Source organism: Amphibalanus amphitrite, unplaced genomic scaffold, assembly GCF_019059575.1.
Source record: "Amphibalanus amphitrite isolate SeventyFive unplaced genomic scaffold, NRLGWU_Aamphi_draft 000035F_arrow, whole genome shotgun sequence".
NCBI lineage: Eukaryota > Metazoa > Arthropoda > Thecostraca > Balanomorpha > Balanidae > Amphibalanus > Amphibalanus amphitrite.
This window is the reverse complement of record NW_024881531.1, coordinates 824,645-837,753: the sequence shown is the minus strand read 5'-3', so window position 1 is coordinate 837,753 and position 13,109 is coordinate 824,645. Positions and strand designations below refer to the sequence as shown.

At 56.3% G+C, this 13,109-nt stretch overlaps 1 protein-coding gene across 1 annotated transcript in view; it reads right to left on the bottom strand.

Annotated features, from left to right (window-relative positions):
• LOC122371011 (BMP-binding endothelial regulator protein-like) overlaps nucleotides 1-12,720 on the bottom strand; it is a 35,237-nt gene extending 22,517 nt beyond the window's left edge. Inside the window, exons 1-3 of the mRNA XM_043347049.1 lie at nucleotides 12,496-12,720; nucleotides 10,787-10,880; nucleotides 3,590-3,675 (exon numbers count right to left, since the gene is read on the bottom strand). Of these exons, the coding sequence (XP_043202984.1) occupies nucleotides 3,590-3,675; nucleotides 10,787-10,880 (180 nt within the window). The 5' untranslated portion in view covers nucleotides 12,496-12,720. The remainder of the gene's footprint in view (nucleotides 1-3,589; nucleotides 3,676-10,786; nucleotides 10,881-12,495) is intronic.
• Between the last annotated feature and the right edge of the window lie 389 nt (nucleotides 12,721-13,109).

Genomic DNA, 13,109 nt, shown 5'->3' with positions numbered 1-13,109 from the left:
GTTGGTTAATTTCACCGCCCTCCGCCCCCACCGAGCTCTAATGCCTTTCAGAACACCAGACTAGACACCAGACCTACTACTGAATTTCCAGTAAACAAACAAAAACGTACTGACCCTTTTCAAACCACATCTTACATAAGGATCCTGCATTACGACCTCTAAAAATGCACGGCCGTTGCAGCTGAGGGGCTGCGAATCCGGGTGTTTCTCGCTGGGACCTCGATGTGAACCGGTCCGTCACGGCACGTCCAGGCGTCACGACCCGAGGAAATGCCGGACGCGACTCGGCTGGGCGTCGCCCGCGCCGCGCGGGGCAAGTGGAGCAGCCTCCGGAGCAGCCGGAAGGACCGGGCTCTCTCTATCTGACGGCTCGGACGGTAGATCGGCGGTCCAGCCACTCGGCTCGGCTCGGCTCGTGCTGCTCCTCTCGGCACGCTGCCCGCGAGAGCGGCAAAGAGAGAGGTGCACCGAGGGCGGAGCGGGGGTCAGGGACCACCGAACCGGACCTGCAGCGCTCTGAGAAACAATCGAGCGGCCGGCCGGCGCGCACCGTCACACACCGCGGCAAAGAGGTGTGCACAGCTCTCCGAGCCGGCATTGTGTCCAAATTAGCGGACGGCGCGATCACGTCATACTGCCGGCAGGCGGGCGCCGTGGCGGCACACACTCCAGTCACCGAGCCGGACCTCGACCGACGGCGTAACACATCTGCCGCGGCCAGCAGCCGCCTCAGCCGCGACCCGCCGCCAACGGCCCAACTGCGGCGCTTCCATCGGTACCGAGCCGGACAGCCCGACACACAGACAGCCTGTCTGACTCTGCTACCATTTATAGAAGTTTTATTATCACCTAAAGTGATCAGCTTCCTACCAAGTTAGGTTCATTAGCCTCACCAACCGTCCGTTCCACACTCAGTGCGATTAATTCCCATGTAAAGCCGGCCTAGCTCGGCGCACGGCCGGCCGCCTCATCCCGTCTCCAACAGTAGCCAGCAGCCGTCTATCCGGGTAACACCGAACAAGCCGATCGAGACGATAGAGCGGCTCCGTGCAGTGACACAGGGTGGCGACGCCGACAGGCAGCGCGACAGCCGGCAGCCGCCGAGGCGCTGACACGCGATAATCGTCTCCGAGCTGGGCTGCGGTGACGTCACGCCGCGGCAGACACTAATCCGACCAATCTGGAATTATCAGCCTGCAGCGGTGACCGCGGCCGTCCTTGCCGACCTCGACCGGCCCCTCCCTGGTCGGGCCGGGCCCCATGGTGCACGGCGACCTGCTCTGGCGGCCTCCCGCGCCTCCACTCCTCCCCCAGTCGCTCGGCCGGCCGACGGCAGCGGAGACTGCGATGGCTCACAGGCCGCTAACACGCCGTATTGTCGCCCGCGCAGCGGCGCGGCGTGGTTAGGTGTAAGTGCCCCGACTCGCTGCACCGATTAGAGCCCACGTTAGCACCGTGTGAGTGCGGACCAGTATCTGCTGTCTATATATAACCCACACTAACTCGAGCATCGACCATTTCCCCTCATGGCCCAGCTGTTTTCATCTACAGTCGTCCATGCAAAATGCGTATTCTACTCTGAATCTGCCATACACTGCAAATCTGAGCACCACACACCAACCCCTACCGCGCTCCCACCTTCATCTCCTCACTCCACTCTCCCCCTCACCCTCTCCTCTCCCTGCACCACCCCACTCGCCGTCGGCCCTGTCGGCCGGCCGGGCCGCGCCGCTCGCGGGCGTCGCTCGCCGGCTACCGTCCGACGCCCATTAGACACGGCCAGCGGCCCGCAGCCTTGGCGACCTTGCGGCGCCGAGCGGTCAGTGACGTCACTCCACTGCAGCTGTGACGTCACATTGCACGCCGCGCGGCGGCGCCGGGATGGAGTCGGAGGCCGGGCGGCCGATTGCGGAAGCGGCCGGTCGCGTCTGAGCAGCTGCACGGAGTGCCGCGTGACGCTTCGAAGACGCTGCAGCCGGCTGGAATGTGGCGACATGGCGCGGCACCCACGGAAAACCCGACAGCTCGGCGCGCGAGGGCGTGTTCGCTGCTTGGCCCACCACCTCCGGCTAGTGTTTAACGGCCGGACCTATCACCGCCGCCGGCGACAGAACAGCCGTCCTGGCTCCGCAGGACGCACGAGGGAGAACGGATTGCAGACACTCTTCGAACGCTATTCCGTCCATTATGTGCCATCATTCGGTCACCAAACGGAATAAACGGCTTGTGTAGTGCCCTGCCGAGTCCATCGTGACCCACTGTGATCGGTCGCAGCGCCCAGAGTGATCTGACATCAGGCCGGTCAGCCGAGGCGGGTCGGCGGCCGCCCGGAGGCACGTCACGCTCTGTGTTTGGCCCTCAGCATTCCTGAGAACACCGCGCAGTGTCGCCGAGCTTCTCCCGGGCGCTAATAAGTCCGCTGACGCCGGCCACAGCACGCTGATCCGACAGGCATTTTAACTATACACAGAGAGTCGCCGGCACATACACCCAGAGTGATGTATAGGGCTGTGGCAGTGCCAGTCATTTCACTTGTATAAACAGCACTTATGAAGAAGGAACGCAAAAGTATGCTCGGGTGTGGCGCTGGCGCCATTCATTTAGTTGATCATGTGGTCATTAGCACTGACAGTTTCAAATATGACAGGCGAGGAACGCACATTTTTATTTGCTTATCAAGATTAATGTCATGATATAACTATCACTTATATAATATTAGCCCATTAATCTAAGTGTTACTATTTTAGAATTTAAGCATACTTTAGCTCGTTTCAAACAGGCGGTCACACTAAATTTCCCGGAGATGCGCAGCTCGACGGTAATAGCAATTACGATATGCGTTTTTACCTATTGCAGCAGCAACTATGCAACCATTCAGCTCGTCATTCGCTAATGTCAAAGTCGCTAATGGGCCCAGGTGAGCTGCAAGAGTGACTGGGATTCACCACTCAGTTCACTTATGCGGCAAAGTTGTCTCCAGACGAACAAAATCCCGCCAGGAAAGTGTCGTCTTCCGGGAGGCCGACTCGTTTCCCGCCGGAGGACGCTTTCCACCCGGTGTATGCGGCTCTCCATCCTCCAGTTCGCGGCCACCCACCCACAGTCGCACGTTAGTGAGTGGGTTCTATCTTTACCGGATTTAATTTTAGCCGAGGAAACTGCAGCCGGTAAAGTTGGGGAAACTGGTGCGGCCGCCGCCGTCATTCCAGCCAGCACGTTACTCCGAGCAGACACATGATCCGTCTGCCACGCAACAGGTCCGTAGTGGCGGCGGCTCTCCGATGTCACTTGTAATGCCATTACACCAGTCAGCCCCCGCCGTACCCGCCGTACCTTTCCACGCCGGCGGCAGCGCCGTGCGCGGTGCTAGTTTCCTGTGTCCGCACCGGAGGTTGCAGTTCCCGCGCGCCGACTGTCCCGCCGCGCGCGCGTGTGCTGCGGCACAGTTTCAGCGCAGGCGTTCACAGATGCGGCCGACGCATTTCCGCCTGGCCGTGAACAGTACGGCGGGAAGGGAGGACGCGCGGAGGAAAGAGCGGTCCCGCAGAGAGCGAGGAAGGCGCCATTTGAGGCGAGAGGCAGTACTCACCCTACACCTGCACGTAATGCAGGGATTCGTCTTGATAAAGCTCAGCTGCACAATCTCTCCTTCATTAGTGCACTTCTGGAGTCTACCTGCGGGCGAGAGAGGGGGAATCAACGTCACAAGAGCACATAAAATATTTCAGCAATGTTAAATCATCCTACACAATCTTTTGATTCCGAATTTCAAGCCTTGAATTACATCCTTGTACATCAATCGCCAAAAGTTCCCCATTCAGTCTCAAACCATCAGGCAGCATGTCGGAACAGCCCAGTCTCGGCATGCGGTGGTTCAGTGATCCTGGCAACTTACTTTCATGCCACGCATGTCTGGCGGGCCCGTGCATAAATCCGGCCATAAGCCTGCCAGAGACCGGGCCAGCCAGGACTGCCGTGGACGTCCGACTGGACCGCTGACAGCGCGGAGAGGACCACGGCAGACCGTTCGGGGAATAGGTGGGTGGGTCGGGAGTGCAGAAACGCTGTGGCTGTCTCCTCACTCAGGAGCTGAGCTGCTTCTAGGTATGAGCCCCAGTCTGGTGCAATGGAATCACATGCCACAGCGTGGAATAAGACATCTCCAGACAGGAGAATCCGGAAACTGCCACAGTGAAACGCCCAAGCGACCCACGGCGTCGCTGACGGTGGTCTGTCCGTCAGATGAAACTGGCAGCCGGCTGGCCAAATGACACCGACGGCCAGTCACCCTGCAGAGTGGCACTGCTCGGCCCCCCAGCAGTTACAGGTCATTCACACCATGCCACTCACTGGTATAGTATGTAACTCAGGACACTCCCTGAACACGCGCTACTCGAGGTCGGCACTGTCCCTCGTCACGTTACCGCAGACTTCAGCGGAATGCTCACGACGACCGGGGAAAATCCCTCTTAGTTGGGGCGCGGCCTAAACCATCACAGTACAATCCATCATCAGTTTAATACTCATGACCACTGACCAGACAGACCATCAGCTGGCCGAGATTCACGAGACAGACCACACGGCTAGCCCGGTGTTACGCTTCGACTGCACTCGGGAGTGCTGTTGAAGTATGCGGGAGGGGGCACAGTACAAATCACAGAAGATATTTAGTGTGGGTTTCCAGTCAGCGTGGGTTTCGTCTGGGTTTCTGGAAGGAGTCGTCTGACCAGCTATCGATTCTGTATTCCTTGGGTTGTTGAGCACAGAATTAAAATTGACGAAAAATAAACAATAAATAGGACAGGAAAGAGAGGGAGAGAGAGAGAGAGGGAGAGAGAGAGAGTGAGAGAGAGAGGAGAGAAAGAGAAAGAGAACGAGAAAGATAACGAGGGGATGGAGGAGGGAGAGAGACAGGCGGGACAGAGAGGGGCGCAGAGGGGTGCGGTTCTTCCCCGCCGCCGCACCCGCCGTCGCCGTATCAATTGTGTACTGCTCGGAGTACACAGTGTGGCAGACGGGACGTGGCAGTGTTTGCCGTCCCAGGTAAACGATGTCTGTCTCGGCAGCCTGGTCTGGCCGACACCTGTGCTGCGCCACGGCGGAACACGGCGACCTTATGGCGGGAGGTCAGTCCCAGCAGCCAGCAGGGCGACACTGACCGGCGGGAGGGAGGGAGGGAGGGAGGGAGGGAGGGAGGGAGAGAGAGAGAGTGAGAGAGAGAGAGAGAGAGAGAGAGAGAGAGAGAGAGAGACAGAGACAGAGACAGAGACAGAGAGAGAGAGAGAGAGAGAGAGAGAGAGAAGGAGAGAGAGAGGAGAGAGGAGAGAGGAGAGAGGAGAGAGGAGAGAGGAGAGAGGAGAGAGGAGAGAGGAGAGAGGAGAGAGGAGAGAGGAGGAGAGAGGAGAGAGGAGAGAGGAGAGAGGAGAGAGGAGAGAGGAGAGAGGAGAGGGGGAGGGGGCAGGCGTGGAATTCCCGAGGGGCTACCGTCGTGCGGAGATCCACATCAGGGGCGGGCTGATTGATCACGATTATTAATTTGCGGCGAGTCGGTTTAGCAGTTTGTCCGGATCAGAGTGTATGACACAGCGATTGAGGTTATTGGACAAAACATGCTGCAAACAGGACCTGCTAGATGTGGGAATTCCGATTTTTAGTACTACCGGTAATGATAATAGGTGATGTTCACTTATCGCTACATCCTCTCCATTAAACACCTGGCTGCATTTAACGACCAATTTGATCTCGAGGACTTTGCAAACATTCATATTTTTACTGGTTGCTTTCACCCATTAAGTACACCAAATATATGTTAGGATGTGACGTTGAGATTATGCAGCGTGCTTCATTAATATTGAACAGTCATCACCGGCCATTACGAGCGTCATATTTGGTCTGCCACGAGCTCAGTAATGAGTTACGGCGAGACGAGTTCTGTTCAGAGCAATAAAACAAGAAATATGGCAGGCGATGGTCAGGGGGATTTTCATTGGGTTAGTCATAAAATGCACGCACGCGGCGATCAGTTTCGTTGCATTTTTATTTTCCCCGTGGCGAGGCAGCGCTTGAGGCTAAATAGCTGCACTTGCTGGCGTGTGCACACTGCACATGACACGTAACTACACGCCTATATCAAGAGAAACAACGGAAATTGCTTACGCTGAACACCTAAACCACTCAACAGCAGGCTTTATTCAGAGCATGATTGAACTACTGTAACCAAACGAGCGGATGCTGATAAATTCAGACTGTTTGTTTACCACCCCCTGCCACTCCCAGAGACCGCCGTGCGGTCTCGCCCCCCGTGCCGCCGCGCCGAGCCGCTCGCGCTGCGGTCGGGTCGCGTCGCTCACCCCCGGGGAGGTCGGGTGACGCCGCCGGCGCTGCGGTCACACCGGCATGTCTCCGCCGCGCCACCCACGCCTCCCGCCGCCCCGTTCGCAGACGGCATTTGGCAGCGCCGCCGCGCCGCATTGAGGAGCGGAGTCTGGTGCGCGCCGCCCCGGGCCCACTGAGTCAGAGGCCGGCTAAATTAAGGACAGCTTAGCCGGCAGTATGATTTCAGAGATATGACGATGCAGCCCCACAACGGCCGCCCTTTGTTAAGTTAATGTTGCTTTCAGATTGGACATACCAACAACGGCAATGGGATGGCCATTCGCCTAGCGCCATCTTCCGTGTTATTTTTAGCCCGCAGAAATCACTTAGCAGTGTTGGAGGCTCGTGAAATGTGATGTAACCGCTCGGCTAGCAATCTTTTACGCCGAAGAGGCCATCACCGCCACAGCTTTGCATGCCTGCGCCCCATCAGGCTGATGCCGGTGATTAAGCGGTGACGAGGGCACATTTTAATTCCACCGTAACACATCTCATTTTGGCCCGCTCCCCGATTCTCCCTCGCGGTTACGGCATTGATATTGCGAGGCTCGTCAATTTCAGTTCCTCCGCTCAGCAGCTCATGGCAATAAATACTCGCAAAATAATCATCGGCGCGGTGCATTGTGAAAGATCGATCAATTTCACGTCGAACGGAGATTTGTGGTGCCGCCGCGGCTGACTCACAAGACATTCCTACTCGCCGGCTGGCAGACGAGCCGCGTTTCGAGCACAACCGGACCTCATCGTCATGCACAGATGGAGCGGTCCTCCCCGGCACCACGTGGAACGACACCGGAGTGCCTATCCCGTCACCGCGCCGTACGCTTCAGCGACCAGAGAAGCTCTCCAGTGTGCCGTGTCCAAGCTGTCAGCGATCTAGCTAGCCAAGATCCGGACGCCGCGCCGCTATACCTAATCGCAGTCAATCGTCTATGAGCGTACTTTCAAAGACACGCGGAATGCGGTGTCAAAACACCAGGTACGCGGTGTCAATGACACGCGGAATGCGGCGGTGTCGGTCAGCCCGACTGTCCGCGCGCGGTGACACGCTGCAAGCCCGGGGCGTGGCCAGTCGTGGTGGCTCTGATCGAACCCAGCACACCGTTCTCGGTGTGCCGAGATGGCGCTCGACAAATATTTACCCGATCGAGCATGTAGGGAGGCTTGTCGTACCGAGTTTCCAATCGGACGGTGAGCCAACAGTGACACGTCATTTTAAGTTTGAATACTACCCGTCAATGACAAGGAAGCGATTATCATACTGTCCTATCATCGCGCGGAAGTTTGGCCATTTGCAAGATGTGCAAAGCAAACTGTTCAACTAAACTTTGTCAGTTTGGATATTTTGACAGCCAACAAGATTTAAACACACTCGAGTCGAGACTGTTGAACAACGTATCACGCCAAACTCGCTTAACTCAGACACAGTCGTCAGACACAGTGGTCGGCCAGTTGAGGCGACTGTCTGGTAATCGGTTTAGCTGTCTGTCACCAGATGTGATAGTCGTAGTCATGTTTGATTGCCTCGGAGACAGCCAGTCTGATCTCCCGTGTCAGGCGAGATTAAAGAAATCAACTCCGCTCGGCTACGTCCGCGGCGAGCTCGTCCAGCTGCCAACTTCAACAGGGCGCGTCCCGAGACGGCTCGACAGAATGTTGGACGTTCGTGAGACGCGTAGGTCAGTTATATACAGGGGCGGATCGCGGCCTCTCAGCCCGATACTCATTGACGGACCGACTGCTCAGCTGATGAATGAACTGTCGCAAATGTATATCACAGGAATGCAATCACAAAATAGCTGGGAGGCCGTCCCTCATATCACGGCTACATATAAGCAAATGGTTCAGAACTGATACACATCACGTCAAGTTATGTATTCCATAGAAACAAACCTGCAGTATACACCACATTATCAATCACATGCCAAATGCAGAACTTTCTTAAGAGGCACAAATCCGCCGCTCTATCTTAATTCAAATTTTTCCTTGAGGAGTTCTCGACCGCTGACTTCCCCGGCCCGCTGGCTGACCTCCGGTGACCCCCGGTGACCTCGAGCTGACCTCGGCTGCCGACAGGGACGGCCGGGACCTCCGTGCTGCCGCGCCGTCTCGTGTCGGCCGTGTGCGTTTTTGTGCCGTCTGCGCCGCTCGTCGACGGTCGTTCCCACCGTCGCGCGCCGATACCCTATCGGAAAACGGCACGACGGCGGCGACGGCCGGCGCGCCGCTGCCGTCTCCCCTAATTGGCGCTTTTTACCCGTGCCCGGCACTCAGCGACGAACGTCTATCTAATGCAATCTGTGTGTCGTTGTGATAGGCTCGGCGGGGCCGATAACATTCAGGGAATAGCTGAGGACGCCGCCGCTGATCGGTTCCGATCGGCCGATCAGCCGCTCGGTCGCGTGGACCGGGAACGGGTGAAGGAGACGACCGAGGACGGATGGTCATGACCGGGAGATGGGACAAGATGGTAGGACGGAGTGGATGGGACGGGCAGGCGAGCCGAGGACGGGGTGGACAGGGTGGGGAAGAGGAGATGATATATGTAATGGTAGGGTGGTCGAATGATGGGGTGGTAAGATGGTGGGTGGTGGTCAGGAGACGACACAAGTAGGGAAATGAAACGGCCGTAGTTGCCATGGCGCAGCCGTATTATGGGAGGTTAACGGTTTTGGTGAAAATGAAATGAAATGAGACCTGAAAATGAAAGGGCAATGGGATGGGATGAAGGGCAATGAGAATGGGATGGTGGGACGATGGCCGCAGAACAGCAGACAGAAGGGGTCGGAAATGATGAAGAAGATAGTGTGGAGGTTGATGGACGATGGGAGACAATTCACTCCCACAGTTCGTCCCACCGAAAGCTCAAGGCCGCAGCCAGTTGAAGACATGGTCAGAGGACAGGACAGACTACCAGCTCACCCGCGTTCCACTGTGGAGCGTCGCGGACACTCGACAACCATTTATCAACGACGCTGAGAGAGCCGACAAGCTCTCCAGTCGTGACACTGCGCGCTTTTTGCTCGAACCAGCCCGCGGACCACTCTGCGAAACGTCGGCAGTTGGACGACATGAGCTGTGCCCTGGCCGACTGCGCCACCGTATCGCCGCATCTCGATGGCGGCGCCGGTACTGGCCGCCGCTCGCCGAGCCCGTAACCGGTGAGATACTGGACGCCGCCGCGCCGAGAACGCGACCGGGCATTCCCGACCAGCGCCAATATGCAAACGAAAGCAAGCTGGGCCCCATTAGAGATTCCGATACGGGCTGCAGTGCCCTGGGTCGCACCGTTTTATAGTACGATTGGTCACGAACGGCTCGGCTCGGGGGCCGGCGCAACAAGTTTGCCGTGAGCTTATCGGTGCTGGATGGCTGGGCCAGGAGCGCGCTATCAACGGCCAGGGGCGCATATCCCGGCCGGCAGCTGTGAAACGATAGCCCTGTCCGCCGGCTTGTTAGCGCAGCCAGTGCAGGCATAGTCATCTCAGGGTCGGCGATGGACTCAAATAGCTTACCACGACACAATCAGATCAGCTGAGCAATGAGCATGCCCAATGTTCACAGACAAATTAAAGTCGTGATTAAGCGATCTGGAAGTTTCACATATCTTAGATGATTGATATTCAGTCGTTGGGCAAATGAGACATGCTCATGATCAACAAGGTAAAATTTGTGTGTTCAAAAGGATGCTTGCTTGGAATGTGGTAGTCTAAACAGGTTACTAAGCTGGATGACAAAGCATTTCACTAAATGTTAACAAGTGATGTTCTGTTACTCTATCGGGGTGTCAGCAAAATTACATGTTACGTCGTTATCACATACCGGTGACGTTTGAATACAGAAGGTCAGCTTTCTGTAACTTTAGATTTCTGATTCAGTCTCATATTACTTGTGCCTGTATTTACTTCCCTTTTCACCACACCATGCTGATTACTGCTAATTCACATATCCCGGGTAACCAAACTGCAATTTCAATAGGACAGTTACAGTTCCGCCCGTGATCCATCTTCCGCCCTGACATGGGACACCGCCACACCGCTCGGCCCCGAGAGCGTACGATAATTGACTCGCGGGACCCCAAAGCAGAACGTCTCCATCCATTAAGCCGGCTCACCAAATCGGCTTACAGGGGTGATCCACTCGCGACGATAGGCGACTTCAATCGTCCCGCTGGTAGTCAGAGGAACAAAATGGAGCGCCCATCGGCGACCGGTGGTCACTGGGACACGGGGATGTCGGGAGTCGCGATCGGTCGGTCACACGCTCGGCTCCTAATACGGTGGACAGCCAGAGCGGGAACGATGGGACCTCAAAGTCCCAGCGTTTTGAGGAGTCCGCATCACGGAGTTCGTTATGTAATGTATAACGCGGTGACATTGGCGCTGACGTTGAATCGCTGCTGAGGACTTACCTTTGGGAAAATTGAAAGTGGGTGTGCTGCCGTGAGCTGGGACCAGCAGCAGGACAGTCCCCAGCAGGCACCGCAGTGCCCACAACGGCGACATCTGAGAACAGGAACACAACCGGGTCAGAGCGGGTCAGACCAGGTCGGCCATACATTGCACAACGTGGTCAAAACATGGCACAACATGGTACGGCGAGTCAGAGCATGCAAGAACAAAACAGAATGAGATGGGTCAGGAGTTGAAGACAGTAAATGATGAATAAATTTTGGTTAGGGTCGGTTAGAATCTAGTATAGCAGGAGAACAGGACAGATCAAATGACAAATGAATACATTTAAGACACAGGAAAGAGCATATCGACACCTTTTTTAAACCCCACATCTGCTCTCCCGTGATTTTCCGGGAGGCACGAAAGATTTCCTTTTAAAAGTGTCCAATCGTCCGACCCTGATCAAATATGTGTGTTCGTAGGCCTGTTCTGGTATTGCTTTATCTGCCAAGACAGACAAACTTGAGAAAAATCGAGTGATTGTACCTTTTTTTTGAAGGTCTCTAACCAACTTGTCTGAAATTCACCGGAGAACAAATGTGGGGTTTGAAAAAAAGGTGTCGATATGTCACACGTTGTATCTGTCCTGGTCATCGTGAGACACGTTACGATATACCAGCAGATCCCCGAGCGGTGTAATTTCTGTCTGTGGAATACGGCCCAGATCAGGCCTGGCGCGCTCCGATCGGCCCCATCCAGAGCCGCTCGTGCCACTTGTTTATGTGGTTTATATCGGGGCCATCCGGCCGGGCGGGCGGTGTGGACGGACGTCTCGTCACAGCGCGCCTATCTGTAGCACACGCCACGGACCGGATAGCGATGGAATTCGGCGACTAAATTTGAGATGTTAGAGAAACCATGGACGGAGCTATCATCTGCCGGGTAAAATAGTGATACCCCGGCACAACAGAAGTCCTTTGATATAAGACACTGGTTACAAGACGAGAGGTCCTAGCCACACAATAGAGGTCTTTCGACTTACCGCCATCAACGTGAGAATCAAGGCGAGCAAAAACAACGTCTGCACCTTATCCCATAGAACAAAGCGATACTGCATCTCCACGCCCGAGTAATTTTCATGGCTCCATATTAATCTAAAAACTGCTGCGAATTAAGCGTTCCCGGTGAATGCAGATGGCCGGTAATTTGCCGTCATGAGGAACAGAGCCTCATGTTGCAGCCGAGCCTGATAGCCACTAATTTGTTCGCATACATTAGACGTATACATTAACGGAATCGCCGCCGCTGATAAAGTGGCGACAGAGCCGGCGATGAGCGATTCCAACCGATATGCTTGATAACGCTTCACGATGTCTAAATGCCCACCAAAAGCCATTAGTCCGAGAAATGTGCCAATACACAGCGATTGAAAAACCTCAATGTCTTGTCTCGCATTGAATTATGTAACGTGTAATGCATTTACCCATAATAACTCATTAGAAAACAAAACGCTGACTCTCTTGACGACGTACAACGGCCCATTGCCGTGGTAATGAAGTACCTTGCAGGCTCCCAGCTACCTTCCAAAACTACCCGGCAAAGTATCGGCAGAGTCCCTCGCTATCCGACAGTCCTCTGATCCAGAGTCCACCACGCGACTATCGCCGATAACCTAAGTTTTTGAAGTTTCACGATAAACATATGCTGAGTACGTGGCGTTGGTTACCTCACTCTGGCAGGCGCCGGTGACTGCCGCGGCTCGGACACCGCTCCTCACACTGAACACTAGCACACGCCGCCAGCGCTGCCGACACTGCGGGCACCGCGCAGCCACCGGCTCCACTGCTGTCGCTGCGGCGGCTGGCCAGCGACTGCCGGCCGCCCAGCGCCGACCGCCGAGCGCCGCCCGCCGCCGCCCGCGGCGCCGTGCCCCGCGCGCGCGCGCGCTGTGTGGCCCTCGATGCCGCCCCCGATAGCCGGCCGTAATGGGCCGCCGGCTCGTCAGCCGCTCCGTCGATGACGGATGACGGCATTTGTCTTGTCGGCGGCTCTGGGTCGCGGCGCGACAAACTGGCGGCCACGCCCGCGCCGCCGCTACCTGGCTGAGAGCGGCGCCGGCCGGCCGGCCCGTCTGTCCCCTGTCAGCGTACCGCGGCCGGCGGCACCGGACCCCCGCCACGACCGCCCAGACCGACCCCCGCCGATGTGTACACAGCGGTCCAAACCTTTTGATTAACCACCTTTGAGGGTCTCTGTGAGGATATGCGATGGGATGATATGCCGGTGTCGTCGCATTGATACGGGCTCAAGCTGGGCTAACGGATAATCCCCTGGCCGTGT